Consider the following 18,461-nt stretch of genomic DNA (forward strand, 5'->3'; position numbering starts at 1 on the left):
TTTTCCAACCCATTACATAGCAAATTATAAGACGAATCTTATACAACTATTTATGTGTATTATTTAAACAAGTCACATAACTTATTAAAAAATTCATGTTCCTAAAACCACACATGAACAGTCTCTTCAATTAAAGTGTAACATATTGGAGTATGATACTAAGATAGTTCCAAACATGTATATAGCCAAACTTTTCCCATCTGCCAAGGTTGTTGATTTGGACCCAGGCCGAGGTACATATCAAAGCCAACAGTTTTGGCCGCATAGGCATGAGTGTTTGGAATAAATAATTTGCTTGCTTACTGAAAGTGGGTAAAATATAATTCTACTAAGATAGAATTGAGGTTTTAAAAACTATATATAAACAAATATGTTAAGTACCTATAAAAATAATTCCCCGACCATCCACTACGTCAATTGTACGAGTAGGGTAATAGTCAGTATTCTATAACATGAGAATGCTCTCCATAATAAATCTTTTCACTTTTTTTTTCTTATTTTATAATTGGATATTTACAAATGGGAAAGTGGAGATTTAAACCCTCGACGTCTCCGTTGAAAACACCAAAAGGCGCCAACTAAGCTATAAAGCTCTTAGCCATTTATTCATTTAAACTTGTTCGTTCTTTTGAAACTGGAATAAAATTAGTGTTTCTTACATGAAATTCCCTGTGAACACCTCCTTTTAACACCTCCAAAAAGGAGGGGGGGAAAGCCTTCATCTGAGCAGAAACCACACTAACTAATAGCTGCTAGGACTTGCAAAAGTTTTCATGCAAACGGAGACCATTCTAACAACTGAGTCCACCCTCACACCAAGTCTGGAGGGACTAAATTTAAGAACTCTTTGGCTTTGGCCGTTTTCCAACACTGAAGTAAACCTCCACAAGGTCAGTTATGCCAGCAGTTATCTTTTGACCTGCTTTCACAGGGCCAACACCTGGGGGAGTACCTGCACAAACAGTTTAAATAACACAGGACGTCATTATCTTCATTCTTGTCTTACAAAGGTTGATAACTGTGGACGATTATAGCTACTAGGTTTTAAACATGATCGGTTGGTTTGTTTGTTTGCTGGCATTTGTTGGTGCTTTACTGAAAATTTTCATTCACATGAAAATAAAATATAAAAAGAGAAGATTAGCAACAATAATGTATGGCATCATTTTAGTAAACCAGCTATAATATTCTAATGCATTACTGGCTAACAAGTTACGACAACAAACAGCTATGCCAAGGCAGGAGTTTGTTAACAAACAACTGCTGCTTTTTAAGGAATAAAACATTATGGACATAGGACCAACTTAATGAGAACTATTGCATTTTTTTCTTTTATAAGTTAGAATAGAAACACCAAAAAGACAAGTTACTTTTTGGAAAATTTCAAAGGTGGTTGTCACCCAATTGAGAAACTAAAGATGAAATGCATTCTGTTTTAATGTAGAACTTGGTATAAAATTGTCATATACAGATGAGTCACTCAATAGTATTACTTCACAAAGAACACACGCACGAAGAAAAAAACCCAAAACAAAACAAAATCATTTCACATGGTTTCTAAATGGACTTCTCCAGTATCAATAAACTACAATGAGGTTACTCTGAATTTCAAAATTAAGCCCTTCCAAGAATGATATGATATAGAGGCCCTATTTCTTTGGTAGGCCATTTGACAAGAAACACAGTGATCACTTACTGCGCCAGCTTAAGCATCCCGACTAAAACTAATGATTGAACACATAGTATATGTACTATAGAAGTCAGCAATGGACCTCATGTGTAGAAAGTTAGAACCACAGGCATGACCATTAGCATATAAAGATCTCCTAGTTCCCTTAGAAAGGGTTAAGAATCTTAGCAATAACTTACCTAATTGAGTAATCTAGTGTGGACTACTGCCCCACATAAGGATGATATATTATGCCCATAGGCACACTTTTGGCATTAGAAGAAATTAAAACTCCAGTATGAATGGGGACAAGCTGTCACTAATCTTGCTTATAAGACTTTTGCCTATCTGTCAATATTCCAATTACATTTAGGAAAACAAATTTTCACAATGCTTAATTATTTATATTTCAGAGGCGAGTCACTTGAGATGGTTTGGTAGTGTTCAAAGGAGAGCGATGAAACAACCGGTAAGAAAGAGTGAGTTGAATCAGTTAATCCAAGTTGAGGAAACGAAAAAAGGTAGTAGAAGGCGAAAAATAACCTTAGTAGAAGTAATAAAAAAGTACATGTTAATTTGGGAAGTAACAAAGAGTATGATTTCAGATAGAATAGAATTGAGAAAAGAAACATGTGGCCAATCCTAACTAATTTGTTGAGAATCCATAGACGATTCCAAAAAATTTGGGACTAAGACTTTGTTGTTGTTAAGTATTTACACTTCAGTAATTGTACCAGAAACAATAAATAGGCAGTACCTGTTAGAATGACATCTCCTTCCAGAAGTGTCATGATGGAACTTATGTGGCTAATGAGAAACGGGATCTTAAATATCATATCCTTGGTTGAGCCTTTCTGTCGCATTTCTCCATCAACCTGTGGTGAAGCAAATCCAGTCAACCTCACTCAATTTGGAATGGCCATACTATGAACAAGCATTCTGTAAGTATATAGGAAACTTTAAGCACAGAGGTTTCGAACCTTTAACCACAGTTCTAAGTTGTCAGGATCTGGCACTGATTCCTTGGGAAGCTGCATAAATATTTTGGAGAATCAAATAAGAACCACATAAAATTTTAGTGTGATTGATCAGACAGGTACCAAGAGCTTTCAAGTATGCCTCAAGACATAGTTGAAAAGGAAAATAAATGCTCAAGCTGATAAATTAACAGGTAAGTAACTGCTATAATTTATAGCTATTTCATTCCTTTGATTTTTGATCTAGAAGAAATGGTGGAGATTATACATGGTAAAACCTAAACTACCATGAATACATAGAAGCAGGGTTGATGGTAGAGATTTCTATTTGCCAACAGAAATGCCCCCTCATTCTTCCTCAACTACTTACAAAGAAATCATAAAATTTACAAAAATTATTTCATAGATTTCCCCCTTCCACTGCCAATTCATATTTGTTAGTATCAGTAACTTCTCCCATGTGTGAGATGAGTGCACCTGTTTGATCTGAAATAAATTTCTGATTCAATATTGACAATTTTAGCAGAATGAGAAGCATGGAAAAAGTACTATTGATTTCTTACGACAGAACCAATTGGTGTGAAGGTGTCCTGCCCTTTAGCTACTGTCCATGGAAGACCTGCAGACTGGCATATATAGCACAAAAAAGAAACCACATTAACAAAAAACATAACAGTGACAAACTTGTATCTGAATGCAATACAGAATTGAATACATGGTAAAACTGTATGAGTTAATCCAGTTATAAAAATACAACGTTAGACATCAAATTCACCATATTCTCAATTTCTTAAGCATGCACACACCACCTATGACAAATTTGCATTTTTAATCAGCAGAATCAGAAAAAATATATATATATATATATAAATATGAAAACTTGCCAAAATTTCTTCAAAGTTTACATTCACAATACCTTACTTCTTAAATAACATGCTTCAGGCAAAACATCACTCCAGTAATCGTGGTCACTTCATGCATATGAAAAATGAGACAACTTTCTTATTCTTAAACATACAAAAAGGGAGACGATGTAATAAGGCAGCACGGATTGGGAAATTACCAAGTTTTGTTACAAAAAACAACACAAAAGAGAATTACTAACACTAAAAACAACACAGAAGAATGTTAAAAAAAAGTAAAGGAATAAAGACATTTTCAATTAAATATCTCATCGTACATGAAAAATTAAGATTTAAAAGAGAGAAACGTACCTTCGCAGAAGCTTGAATTTCCCTGGCAGTCATATCCAGTGCCAGAGCATAACCTAAGACACCAAAACACATTTCAAAAATTATCATAGTAATTATATAAAGTATAATGGTTCATCAAGAAGACTACTTTGGAGAACTTTTGAAAAAATGGGGATCTAACAACTGAATTTAATGAGTACTTAAAGGTCATCAGAAATCAGATGTCTTTGTTGCCTCTTAATTCATCATCTAGTAGGGGATCATTGAAGGATATGGAAGACATCACCCCGGTTTATCATAAAAAGTATCCAAATTTTATGATCTCTTGAAACACTCTAGTTCAAATGTTTGTTCCAAATTAAGCACCCCATGACAGTGACAATTTTGACCAAAAGCCAGAAGTAAAACAATTTCTAAGGGAAATATACACAGAGTCTAAAGGGACAACCACATTGTATTATATTGATTATGAATGGAAGAAACAGGCTAATTTGCTCTTAATTAAATGACACTTCTGTTGCCCACACAGGAATGAGAAGATGGCAACACCATGACACTTCCACAGGACCGCATCTTATATATATTGAATTAGATATAATTTGCACACAATCTCTATAGTAAAGAAGTAGACACTAAGGAACTTCCACTATCGACATAGGTCATTAGACAGAACTATGTTAAATTCGCTGCATTCTCTCTCTCTCTCTCTCTCTCTCCCTCTCCCATCAACAGTTCTAACACAGTATCAGACTTATGTCTCAGCAATTCTAAAACACACATATAGAAGAATGTTAATATAAGTGAGGGAATTTCATGAAAATGTATAGAAAATGAAAGACTTAAATGCAATGTTGGTCCTAAAGTATAGTCCACAAGCCATTTTAATCCCTAAAGTTTAAAGTGATCATTTTTAGTCCTGCAGACGATGTGACCAAACTAAAAACCAATACATCATCACCCCTATAGGGACAAAAAAACAATCACTTTTAAGTTTGTTAGGGAATAAAATCAATCATTTAAAGGATTTTTTTTTTTTTTCAGGAACTAAAATTGATCATTTAAGTCTGTCATAGGGACTAAAAAGTGTCGGACCATATGCTGTGTCACTCCACCTCAAAACTTATTGGTGATGAGAAAGACAGTCAGAAATACTCAAATCTTTAAAGACATTCAACCTCGCACCCGGCCTGTTTTTAGAGCGGTTATTGGGAGTCAAATTCAAATTGTGATACCCAACAAAAAGTAATTACTTCAAACAACACCGAGGACTAAAATCTCTTTTAGTCCCTGTATTAGGCTGAACGAAACAAATCTTGGGAAAAAATAGAAGAGAAATTTTATAGAATGAAAAACCCAATTCGAAAAATGAAGTTTAACGAGAGTTTGTTAATGAAATTATACGAACCGGCAATGTAGTCCATGGCAGAGGCTTCGGGAACATCGCGAGCTTTCTTGCCAATAACAACAGCGAGCTCCACCTCATGATGCAGAGACTCCAAAGGGTGTGGGATTTCGATTGTTCCTCCAACACCCAAGTAAGAGGAGGTGGGTTTGAGAAACAAGACAGGCTCTTTTGGGACAGCGTTGCCGAGTTCTTTTGCATGAGCAACGTAGTTTCTTCCGACAGCTACGATCTTAGTCCCAGCGCTAAATAGCTTCTGAAGTGCCATTGATCCCATTGTTCCTTTTTTTTTTTTTTTTTTTTTTTTTTGCCCTTTGTTTTGTTCAGAAATCTCCTTTCGTTAGACTTTAGATACCAACGTACGCACTCTGATCCGATCCCCTTATGTAGACTAATGAGCACACCAATTTTTGTTTTTACTGCACAATATTTTTTTAACAAATTATATATTACCGATAATTATTGCTGGTAAAAAAAGTGTCATCGGTGAACTAAGATTTTTCCCAGTTACTTGCCGCTGAAAGGTTTTGGTTAAATTACAAATTACACTCCTAAAATTTGGAGATAATTAGATTTTACACCTTAAAATTTTAAAATTTAGATTTTACTCCTTGAAACTTGGAGTGTTTAGATTTTACATCCTAACGTTTCAGAACTTAGATTTTACCCCTTAAAGTTTACGGTTGTTTGGATTTTACACCTACAAATTTTGAAACTTTAGAGTGCAAAATCTAAACACTCCAAAACTTTAAGAAGTAAAATTCAAACACTTCTAAATTATATGGGATAAAATACAAATTCTAAAACATTAGGTGTCAAATCCAAACATCACCCAACTTCAGGAGGTAAAATCTAAATTTTGAAATTTCAGGATGTAAAATCTAATAACCCTCAAACTTTAGGGTTGTAATTTCTAATTTATACAAGAATTTTTATTATAAATTTATCACAACACTTTTTTTAAGTAATGCGATGGATACAATATATTTCTTTTGGTAGGAAGTTATTAATAATGGAATCATGAGTCAACCCTCAATCACATTCACAACTTATCAATAAAATCTCTAAGAGTGCAATATACTGTAAACATATTTGTATTATGTTTTTTTTTTTTTTTTTTTTGAGAAAGGTGTATCATGTAATTATGTATGAGAATTTCTTTCGGGTTTTGATTCTCAAAAATAAAAATAAAAAATAAAAAATAAATAAAAAATTATGTGTGATAACTTTTGCAAACAGGTACTCCCAAAGAGTGCTTCCTTTTGCTTATAGACATCCCTCTTTTACCAAAAAAAAAGAATATATTGTGTACATAGATCTTATCTTGGCTGCTCCATTGGCCTCCGGAGTTAGGGATTTATTTTAAGGTAATTTTGTTGTACAAATCTTAAAATAACCTTCCTATTTTAAGGTAATTAGTGACATACTTACTCGTGAAAAAATGTAATATCAGTTGACTAATTTGAATATATTTAAAAATATTTTTTTAAGTACACTCTAATTTCAAGAAATAAATTATTATATAAACTAGCATGTAATTCAAGTAAACATATAAGTACATTTAAAATTAAACATAATTTTTATTATAAAAATATAAATAATTAGTCAAATTATTTTAAAAAAAATAGCATGTAACACACGAATACATATGAATATATTTAAAATTAAGCAAAATTTTTATCATAAAAATATAAAATAATTAGTTGAATTATTTTTTTTAAAAAGTAAACGTAATTAGTCAAATTTAAAATTCTTACCTAAATTTAATACTACTTTTGATAATTTTTTTCTCTAATTTTTAATAAGATAAAACGTATGGTGATCTTTATTGTGTGGTGATTTTATTTTATTTTATTTTATTTTTTTATACAAGATAGAAATTCTACTCTAGCCTAATCTATGTGTATATGTGTGTAAAATTAGTTAAATTATTTTTAAAAAAAAAGTAAACGTAATTAGTCATGTAAGGTCTATATTTGTGGCCCAAACCCCAGAGATATGGAATATGAGCCCAACACAATGAATTTGTAAAGAGTGGGTGAAAAAATTGGGCTGATAGTGAACTAAACAACATCTAACAAAGGTTCAACCGGTAAATAATTGCAAGAACAAACTTGAACCTTGAATGAATTGTTGTCCGAGGAGACAAACTTTCGTTTATATAGTTCTTAGAGTTACAGTAAACCTTCATTCTCTCTTCCTCTCTCTTTTTTCTGATCCCCCTCTCATGAAAGGTCCTTTACATTTATATAGTTTTCTTTTTGTCTATCTTCATCGTACACGTGTTCTTCATCTAAGCATTCACTTGAGTATCTGTCCCATCAGATATCTTCTTTAGCTCTCCATGAGTGGCGGTAGCTGAGAATGCACTGTTCAGGGTCTTCTCCACATAAATACAGCCAGAAAAGTTGCTGCAATACATCTAATGCGGTGGTAGCAGCTTTTCCCTTAGATATTTCTCTGTTCTTATCATCTTTACATGTGCATGAAGTTCATCCTTATCGTTGGAACTTCCTAGAAGATTGTCCAAGCCGCCCAGGTATTTGCTTAACAGTATTCTTCATATCCGAGAAGGATAATCTCTTCGGACGATATTTCTTTATCATTTCCTTACGTGATTTTCCACTTCAGGATCTTTTCCAATTATTTACTCCTTCTCGGACGGACCCCTATCCTCATATAAGGCTCAAGGCCCAATATGTGAATTTGGGCCTTGTAAGAGTGCCTTTTTTTTCTCAGCACAGTGGCCCAAAGATCCTGGGTCAAATAATTGTTCTTGGTGGACTGGACTTAGTTCACCGCAGCTAACAGGCTGTTTAAGAACTAAGTAGTACACATAGCAAGCTTCCTACAACACAAATAAACTAACAAACGGAAATATTCATATTGAATGGCAATTCAAACAGCAAGGAAATGTGCAACATATAAAATATGGCAAAAAGAAAAAGGGGTTAGGGATCCTTGAATCAATGAGAGACGTTTTATAAATTTATTTAATTATGATTACAGTGCTCACTAAGACATGATACAAGGTTCAACCAAGTTCAAAAATTACAGACTTTGATAGCTATTCGAGCTTCAAAGACTTGCAAAGTTTGAATCTTTTGAATCCGAGTAAGTGCTTTAGTGGCTGTCTAGGGGATACCGAGAGCGATTCCTCTGTTTTTCCCTTAACTTTACAAAGTCCTTTTATGGCTCTTGTATCTTTTCTAAAAATCTGAAAATGGCGATGTGTGTAGATGAAAAATCAATGAGTCGCTTCATTTCTGAATGCCCGTTAGCTAGGACTTTCTCCTTCTTTTTATAGTGCAGCTTCTAAGGTTCCAGGAGTACCAGTGATTTCTCCCTTTTTCCCCTAAGAGCTTGCGCTGTGCCAGTTTGTTCAGGGACTGGTCGTTTCCCTTTTCCTCATAGCTTCTTCCTTTTGGTGTGACCAAGCTGAAAGTCCCATAGCTGTTTTTCTATTTCGAGCTCCCCTCAGGCCGCTGCTCTTCAATCCTTTCTTTCACCCTCCCAGCTTTTGGTTGCACTTCATTTTTTGTCATTTTCTTGAATAGTTAGTCTTTTTTTACTGTTGGGTTGAAAGCTCCCTTTCAGCTACCTCCTTTTATGCCTTTTCTCATTCTGGGGACCTCGGGACACAGCTCATGCATTTTCTGCTTTTGTACCTTCTTGATTCCACTGTCTGCCTGGGCGGATAAGACCCGCATGCTCCTTGTCTTTTATCCTGCTTTAATTTCTTCTTATACTGTGTTGTTCGTTCCAGAAATCCCAGGACTTTGGTGACTTTCTGGGATCTCGGCCTAGCTTTTCTTATTGGACTCCTTTTGGTCTGTTGATCCTAACCAGTTGGGCCTTTCTTGTATTTTAAATTCTTTTTCTTTCATGGACCGTTGGATCCTAACCCTTTATTTCTCTAACGTTGTTTTCATGAAATTGGCCTAACATGCTTATTTCTTTAGGCCTTAGACTGTGGACAATTTTTTTTGAACCTCAACATTTAGCCCCCCGAGCTCATAGGTAGCCTGCAGCCTATGCGTGAGTAGTTGAGTTTCTATAGGATTCTTTTATTTTGATTATTCTTTTTGGGGATCTTGATCCTTCTCTTTTTCTTTTGTCCTTTGGTATCCTGGCTCCCCTTTTGCTTCTTTCTCTCATAACTCCTCCTTTTTTTGTGGGACGTGGCAGTTGAGTTACGAAAAGGAACTTCCACCACCTACTTTTACGTTTCCCATAACTCCCATTAATAACTGCTGATAACTCTTCCCTCTTTAAATTAAATTTCTAGCAACTGGCGTGTCTTTTTACATATTGTCTTCTCTAACTGCTCTTTTATGTCTTCATTCTAGACTTTTCACATTGCCCTTTTTTTTTTTGTCTGCCTGAATCTTTTATTCCTAGTCTCTTTTTTCTTTCTTTCGATCAGTCTTGATACTACCTGCTTTCTTCTTTTAAGATACCCATTGTTTCAATGACTTCTTCTTCTTCTCGAAAAAGAAAGGAGCGTACTCCTAGCCCCTTTGAAGGTGAAGGTTCCTCTAATTCTGCGTAAGATGAGTCTGTCATTGGGCGTCCTACTTTTCCTTTACGAGACCCCTAGTACACTCCTAGCTTATTCTTCCCTCAGGTGTCCCATGGCGAGACCTCTCCATCCACTCATGCCTAGGTATTCTCTGGTCAAGCGGGCTTTGTTGATTCTGCTCAAGTTCCAGACCCTAGGGAGATTTTTGATCTCCAGATCAAGCAAGGACTTCAAGAGGCAGTCCCCATCTTTTTCGATTTTGTCGCCGGAAAGATCCAAGGCTGGCCCATCTGGGTGGATAATGAACTTTCTGACGAGGAGTTTGTGGGCCGCTTGGAGTGCGCCGATGTCCTGAAGGCAGTGGCTATTTCCAGGAATCTTGAGGGTTTTAGAGATGCCAAAGATCTTAGGCATTTGGTGCGCCGTTGGTGTCCTGCTCTGCACACTTTCTCTTTTTCTGTTGGTGAACTAACTGTCACCTTAGAGGATGTGGTCAACAATTTCCTCCTTCCGATGCCTAAGGATGAAAACCCCTTTGATATTAATCTTTCTGATGATGATCTTAAGGTGGAAGAAAAGTTATTTGCTCACTTTGGTGGACGTACTGCTTCTCCTTGTGGGAAACCGACCAGGATGGGTAGGTGGGTTATGAATCTTTCGCGCGAGAAAGATAAGGAAGTTAGGCGAGCCAAGTTCCTCGCATTCTGGCTTAGCAAGTTTCTGTTCAGTAAGTTCCCTAAGTATGGAATCAAGTCTACTCTTTTTCCATTGGCGATTAAGTTGGCTCAGGACGCTCAATATCCTCTAGCCCCATGTTTTTGGGTCATGTCTATTCTCAATTGGATCAGCTTCATGGAGATGAAGCCGAGGGTGACTCTTGTTATGTAATTACTTCTTCTCTCCATTGCGCCATTCTCTAGATATTTATGTAGGATCATTCTTCGGTTACTTTAGCAAGATGTAGGAATTTAAAGTTTGTAAAAGATAAGTTTTAGGGATCCCCTGATGTGGTTAAAGGGTTTTGTGGCAGCTCAACTGACAGCCACCCTATTATTTTCTATTGGTTGAGTCTGAAAGGTGGCAACCTTAACTTGGTTGAATTATTTGATCAAGTAGGTCATTTACATTGGCGTTCTCCCCAAGAGTTTGGCCCCGGTTTTGTTTGTGATTCTGTGTTATCTCCTTTTCTGACTTCTACAGGAAATACTTTCGATTTACGTCGTGGTGATGAAGGTAGCTTAGCCTACCTGGCCTGCATTAGTCCTTCTTGACTTCCTGTGCTTTCCTCAAGTGGCCCATGGTACACCCATTACTCGGCGCATCGAGTACTTCGGCAGTTTGGTTTCGATCAGGATATCCCTCCAGTGTTTAATGATATAGTACCATCTATCTCTTCCTTCCTTGGATCTTTTTATGAGACTTCAGGCCTTCTCTTATTGGTCACGAAGGAGTTCTCAGTTCGTAGTGCCCAACTTTCAAAGAGGATTTTTGCCTCCAGTGGTTATGCTGACTATTGGAGAAGGGTGCAAAAGTCCTTTGTTGACTATGTTGGTTCTGACACAATTGGGAGAGTCCTCAACCCTGGCATTTTTTCTGCTCCGACACCCAACAAGTGTCTGTCCCTACCTACCGCTGGTATTGTTTCTGCTGCAATAAGTAGTAAAACTGGTTTCGTAGAATGGCATGCTTCCAGGGAAGGTTAGGTGACTTATACGTAGGATTTCCCAGAAACCTGGTTGAGGTGTGACTTTATTGTTGGTGCTTCTGTCAGGGTACCAATTAAGAAGGGGGCAGTAAAGGCCATAAGTGCCGGTACTCCCATTGTCATAAGTAAAGGAAGAGCAATTAAGCAGGAAAAATTGAAGGAGGCTGCAGTTAAGGAGAATGTAGAGGGCACTAGCCCTAAGACAAAAAAGAAGAAGACTGAGAAATCCCAGAAATAGTTGGTGCTTGCTAAGGAAAAAGAAATTGAGCAACCCTTGGTTATAAGGAGTCAGGTGAAGATTAAGGTAGAGTCTTCTTTTCCCTAGGATCCCGTAAGTTCTTCAGTCCATGCTTCTCTAGGACCCTCTGGACGTACCCGTAGTAAACAACAGAGACCCGGAGACCCTGTTGAGAGAGAGAGAAGGGCAAGGCCTCTTTACTTCTTTTCTCTTTTATATTGTAGTTTGTTGTTCTTTTTTTTTTTTGGAACTGATGAGTGGTTGTCTTTTCTACAGTCCAAGCGTAAGTTGGATCCTATGAAAGGTAGAAGTCCTTCTTCTGGTGAAGATGTGGTATGGTTTTTTTCTTCATCCGTGCCTTCTGCTGTTTGTTTTTATCCATTTTTTTTAGCACTGTGTACTTGTAATGCCTTTATGCTTTTTGTTGTTCATGTTGCCCCTCCCCCTTTTCTTAGATGGAGGTCTCTTCCTCCAAGGTTGGTGAGATTTTGGAAGAGGAAATGGTTGCAGCTGCATCTCAAGGTACGGAAGAGAAGACTCCCGATGGTGGCATTGCTGGGGAGGCTAGGTAGCCAATGCAGGATGTCTAGGCTACCCAGGATCCTGAGGTTCCTGAGCTTCTCGCATCCCAGGGTCCCCAATCTGGGCAAACTCCCAGTCCTATCGGGACTGTGTTCCTTTAGGCGGGGTTAAGTACAAGGACTTTGGGAGGCGCGTCTCCATCTGGGCAAACAGGTAAGCCTTATTCTTTTATAATAGCGTTTAATTGTATTTCTTTTTTTGTATCTCCCTTTTTTTTTTCTTTCTCCCCTCTTTGAGTTCTTTCTTTCCCTTTTTTTTTTTTTCAGGCCGAGCCATTGTGAAATCTGCCTCTGGTGCTGCTTCTTCTTTAGAATCAAAGGATTATGAAGGTGGGTGTTGATCGTTCTGGCTATGCTTCCTCCCCCCTTTTTTTTGTGCCCTTCTTCTGTCTCTTTTTTTTTTTTTTTGTTATGGCGAAGCCCCCTATATCCTTGCCCTCTTTTAGTCATCTTGTTGAGACTTCCTCACCTTTTCTCCAACTTGCTATGTGCTCTTTCTCAGAGTCCTCTAAGAAGTCAGAGGAGCAAGAGGAGGAAGTTCCGCCCCAAGAGGCCGATACTGGTTTATCCTCTACCCTCTTTTATCTTCTTTCTTTCTCTTTCTTCCCCTTTTTTTTTTAAAAAAAAAAGGAACTAAGTCTGCCCCCCCCCCCCTTTTCCTCTCTCTTTTTTGCAGGAGTTGATACTGGTGTCAAAAATCCTAAACTTGTGATTCCTGAAAAGGGTGTAGGATCTACTCAGGTTGTTAGTCTTCATACTGCCCAGAGGGTTGAAGGTTCCTCAGCCCCTTCAGGTGGTGATGCAACAATAGGGGAGGCTCCAGGGGTGGTTGTTTTAGATCCGGCTTCAAGGCTCCCCACCTTTCTGGCTCACTTTGATCTTCTAGAGTTCAACAACTTCCCTACTAGTCACTTTTACCACTTCGGGCCACCTATGGCAACTTTTTGCGGGGCTCTGTGCCTGTGGAAGGCCTGCCACTGCTAGAAGGGTTGTTTAAAAGTTATGGAGATTTTACCATTGGTTTCAAATGAGGTGTATTTTGGGGGAACATTTTTATGGAGCTGCTGTGTGCCGTGTTAATTTCCTTGAGAGATTCTTCGCTAGACTCTTTATCTGAGGAAAAGCTCTTGGAATGGAGGGGAGTGGTGTAGGATCTCTTAGAAGCCAAGTTCAACCTGTCCTTTTTGCTAGAGTACCTGCGATCATTAGCCTACACACTATTCCAAAGGCAAGCCTCAAGGGTATTGATTCTAAGATTGTTGTTGCTGAGGAAGCTTTAGCTCGTGCTCACAAGACTTTGCAAGATTTGAAGATTAAAAGGCAAAGGGTTCTTTCTTCTTCGGCTGTCCCTACTCTTTCCTCAAATGGCTCTTTGTTAGCTGGCCTTATTTCCTAGCCTCTTTTTTTTTTAGCTGGTTTGGATGTGTATGAACAATTTGGGATTGTATAAGTTTTATATCTCTTTGTTTGGACATTGCTTATGGCTTTTTTTTTTTTTTTACATAGATCTATATTTGTGCTTTGAGACTACTTCCATGTATTTGTGCTTCAGGATTGCTTCTAAGTATTTGTGCTTCAGGGTTGCTTCTAATCTTTCTTAATGGCATGTGGATCTTTTTGTCTTTCTTTTTTTTTTTTTTTTTACACTGAGTCCTGGTCCGTGATTCCCACAAGTTTTGCTGCAGGTTCCAAACAGGTACCCACCCCTTTCTTCTTGGTTGCGCAAGTACTAAACTGGGTACATTGGGCGATTTTTTGTCCCAGCTCATGAACTTGGCGAGTTTTTTTTTTATCAAGTACTGGGCTAGGTATCCTCGGTATTTGCCTGGGATCCTAGACCATGTATTTGAGACTTAACTGCTTGCAGTTATCTGTGGGATGATCTGGGTCATGTATCAAGAAGATTTTTCCAGGTATCCTCCCCTAATTCCGCTCGTGTTAGGACTTTGCAATACTTAGGATTCAATAGCTGAGAGATAAAGAGAAATTTCATTGAATTTAAAACATAAATATCATTCAAGGAACACAGCAAATCTAACAAAGATAGTAAAGATCATAGGGTGTCATGGGTTCCTAAACAAAATTACTTAAGCGATAATTCATAATATATATATATATATATATAAAAAGAAACACTTAATAGGTTGGAGAGTCGGCAAAAAGGATTCCAGTGTACTGAGACCTCTCCCCTCTTATGCATAGTACTGCTTTAGCCACTTTTCATTTATGGGCTCTGTCAGGATTGTCCCATCTTCCGTTGTAAGGTAGTAATACCCACTATCGTGGGCCTCTCTAATGATGTAGGGTCCTTCCCACTTTGGGGCAAATTTGGAAGGTCCTAGTAGGTTTCTTCTCATATGCTCTGCTGTCCTTAGTACCAGCTGCCCTTTAGTGAAAGTTCTTGGGCGTATTGCTTATGCATATGCCCTAGTCATTCTTTGTTGGTACTTCTGGCTTTTCTCTTGGCTAGCTCTCTTTCTTCCTCTACCCCTTCAAGGTCTGCTAATCTCCTTTCATTGTTTGTGTCTTCGGTGTCCTCCTGACTTTCTTCAAGTACTACTCTTGGTGTGGGAACAATTAATTCTATTAGGCTGATGGCTTTTGTCCCATAGACCAGGGAGAATGGTGAGAATCTCGTGGCTGTCTTCACAAAGCTCCTACATGCCCAAAGTACATCTGCCAAGTGGTCACTCCATTTCCCTCCATACTCCTACTTCATCTTTTTAAGGATCTTCAATATCACCTTATTAGTGGCCTTTGCCTGGCCATTTCCTTGTGGGTAGTACGGTGTAGATCTTCCATGCTTGATGTAGTAAGCCTCAATCAACCCCTTCATGTATTTATTTATGAATGGGGTTCCATTGTCACTGATCAACCTCCTGGGGATCCCAAACCTTGTAATGATATGCTCTCGAATGAAGTTTGCTACAGCTGCTCTAGTGGCCTTTTTCAAGGGGATGGCCTCTACCCATTTTGTAAAGTACTCAGTAGCTGCTAAGATCCATATGTAACCACTGGATAGGGGATTTATAGGCCCTATGAGATCAAGCCTCCAAGTGTGGAAAGGCCATGGCGTTGTCATATCCTGTAACATATTTGGGTGAGTATGGATTGCATCTCCAAGGACTTGACATGCGTGGCAGGGTTTGACTAACTCCTCGGAGTCCCTTTTCATTGTTGGCTAGTAGTATCCCAACAGTAGTAACTATTTATAGAGCCTCCTTTTTCCTGGGTGACTTCTACAATCACCAAAATGGACTTCCCTGACTACTTCCCTAGCTTCCCTTGGCCACAGGCATCTTAGGGGATCCCCACTGTACCCCTTTTTGAATAGGATCCCGTTTTGCAAGAAGTATCTGACTGTGAGTTTCTTGAGCTGGTGGGCCAGTGCCCTGTCAGTCGGTAGGATCCCTTGAGCCAAGTATTCCATGAAGGGAGTCCTCCAATCTTCTGTAATAAATCTGGATAGGATCCTTCCGGGCAGTCTCCTGTATAGTTCTCCTTCTATTAGAGCGTAGTCCCTCAGCTCCTTGACACTCCCTCCGGATCCTGTTTCTTTCATTTTTTTCTTTCACTTCGCTCCTTCAGTCCCATTGCTTGGACTCTCTGGGGGATATCTTTTGAAGGATTTTTAAGATGGAATGCTCCTACCTTCCTATTTTGACCAGAGTGTCTTTTCCCTTGAATAGTACTTGGGACCCTAGGGTGGCAAGCGCATCTGTAAACCTGTTTTCGCTTCTCTGCGTGTACTCTATGCTAAAGGTCTGGAATTCCTGCTCCAGCCTTTGTGCCCAAGTCCTGTAGGCTGCTAAACTTTGTTCCCTTAGTGCAAAGTCACCTTTCACCTGAGAAACTACAAGATTAGAATCTCCCAGTACTCTCATGTGTTTTACCCCTATACTGAGTGCTATAGTTAGCCCAGTCAAGTATGCCTCATACTCAGCTGCATTATTGGAACAGGAGAACCCAAGCTTGAAAGACAGAGGTATGGTGTCCCCATCCTCGCAGCTTAGTACAATTTTCACTCCATTTGAGGTTGTTGTAGCTGACCTATCAAATCTCATTGTCCATTTCTTTCCTGGTATTTCTGCTACTGCTACCTCACCTGAGATCTCTTCACTTAGTGAGTTTTCCTCTTTCCCTGGGAACTGTGCTAGGAGGTCAGCTATGGCTTGACTTTTGATAGCCTTGGGGGTCCTGAGGCCTATGTCGTATTGAGAAAGCAGGACCAGCCACTGTGCTATTCTTCTTGCTAGGAGGGGCTGATGCAGGATTGCTTTTATGGGGTGTGACTTAGTCACTAAAAGGATTTGGTGAGCTGAGAAATACCTCTTCAACCTCTAGGATGCGTAAATAACCACTAGACAAGCTTTTTCTATCCTGGGATACCTGGTCTCGGCATCCTTGAGTGTCCTGCTTACATAGTAAACAAGTTGCTCATTCCCATCATCATCTTCTTGCGCCAACAGGGCTCCTATTGCTTGGGCATTTGATGCTAAGTACAGTAACAAGGGTAAATGATTTATAATCTGCTAAATCCTTTGGAAGGCTTCCTGTTGTTCCGTTTCCTAAGTGAACTCAATTCCTTTCTTTAATAGTTTGGATAAGCTACCTGTGACTGAAGCCAGTCCTGGCACAAATCTCCTGATGTAAGAGACCCTTCCTAGAAAGTTTTTGAGCTCCCTCACTGTTGTTGGTCTTTTCATGGTGGCAATGGCTGCAGCTTTGGCTGGATCTACACTTATGCCTCTGTGATGTATCAGGAACCCGAGGAACTTTCCCGCAGATACTTCAAAGGCACATTTCATAGAGTTCATGCGTAGTTTGTATTCTTTGCATCTTTTGAAAACTTGTTCAAGTACCTGGAAGTGTCCTGTCCTAGTTTTTTATTTGACCACAATATCATCCATATAGTCTTCCATTTCCTTATGCATCATGTCGTGGAAGATGGCTGTCATGGTTCACTGGTACGTGGCTCCTGCATTTTTAAGGACGAATGGCATCACAGTGTAATAAAAATTCCTAATTGGGGTCTTGAATACTGTCTTCTCAGCATCCTTGGCAGCCATGCAAATCTAGTTGTACCCACTATACCCATCCATGAATGAGAACATAGAACTTCCCACAACTGAGTCCACAAGGAGGTCAATATTAGGCAGAGGGAACTCATCTTTTGGACATGCCTTGTTTAGATTGCGGAAGTCCACACAGCAACAAATTTGGCCGTTCTTTTTCTTCACAGGTACTATGTTGGAAAGCCATTTGGGATGCTGAATGGGCTTGATAAAACCAACTGCTAGTAGCTTCTTGACCTCTTGGGTTATCTGAGCTTCTACATCAGTGTGAAAGACCCTAGCTGGTTGGACTACTAGTTTGACTCCTAGGTCTACATTAAGAGCATGGGTCACCAGCCCAGGATCTAGATCAAGCATCTCATCATAGGTCCATGCGAACACATCTATGTATTCTTTGAGTAAGGCTACCAGTGGCTCCCTTTCTTGTGCTATCAACTGGCTACTAATGAAAACAGGCTTCTGGGATCCTAACTCAGCTCCCAAGTTTATTTCCTCCAATTCTTCCTCAGACTGGATTTGTGTCTCTTTAACTGGTTCCTCTAGGACTTCCTCTTGAGCTACCATACATTCTGGTGGTCCGGGACCCTCCTGCATGATGCACTCAGGCCCTGCGCGCCTTCACAAGTGGTAAATTAATCTTCTCTCGGGTTCCCGTACTACTACGCATTCCCGAGATCCTAAGGTGCTGGGCTCCTTCTTTTGCCTTTTTCTCTTCAAGAGGTCTCTTAAGTCATGGGTACCTCCTCCTTCTTCTTTTTCCAAGATAGGTGCTCCTAGGGTCCCTGGCATGGGACTCTCATCGTCAAGTTCTAACTCATCATAGAACATTGTTTCTACAAAGTTTACTTCTCCTTGGCTGAAGGGGTTATGGTTGGTAGGGATCCTTACAGGCCTCTCGTTCAATCTCCCCTTAACACACTGATGGTATGTGGATGGTATAAGGCGGTGTTTATGGAGCCATGGTCGTCCCAACAGTACATGGTAGGACACCTCTGAGTTGATTACATGAAATCTGGTCAAGGCTACTATTGGCCCCACTCTTAGGGCCAACTGTATATATCCCTTGGTTGATTTTGCTGATCCTCCAAATCCGGTTATC

The 18,461-nt window shown here is 39.0% G+C and overlaps 1 protein-coding gene across 2 annotated transcripts; it reads right to left on the reverse strand.

Annotated features, from left to right (window-relative positions):
• Window positions 1–579: 579 nt before the first annotated feature.
• LOC112028238 (probable acylpyruvase FAHD1, mitochondrial) lies at window positions 580–5,628 on the reverse strand. Of its 2 annotated transcripts, XM_024060911.2 has the most exons (6): window positions 5,245–5,622; window positions 3,861–3,913; window positions 3,210–3,272; window positions 2,650–2,700; window positions 2,427–2,544; window positions 580–952 (listed from the first exon to the last, which is right to left on the reverse strand). In XM_024060911.2, exons 1-6 carry the CDS (start codon window positions 5,516–5,518, stop codon window positions 837–839), a joined length of 675 nt encoding a protein of 224 aa, XP_023916679.1. In that variant the 5' UTR covers window positions 5,519–5,622; the 3' UTR covers window positions 580–836. The 2 variants fall into 2 exon arrangements, with proteins under 2 accessions (XP_023916679.1, XP_065616546.1); XM_065760474.1 differs by lacking the exon at window positions 2,650–2,700 and having other exon boundaries at window positions 5,245–5,628.
• Window positions 5,629–18,461: the final 12,833 nt, after the last annotated feature.

Source organism: Quercus suber, unplaced genomic scaffold, assembly GCF_002906115.3.
Source record: "Quercus suber isolate HL8 unplaced genomic scaffold, Cork oak 2.0 scaffold_369, whole genome shotgun sequence".
NCBI classification, from domain to species: domain Eukaryota; kingdom Viridiplantae; phylum Streptophyta; class Magnoliopsida; order Fagales; family Fagaceae; genus Quercus; species Quercus suber.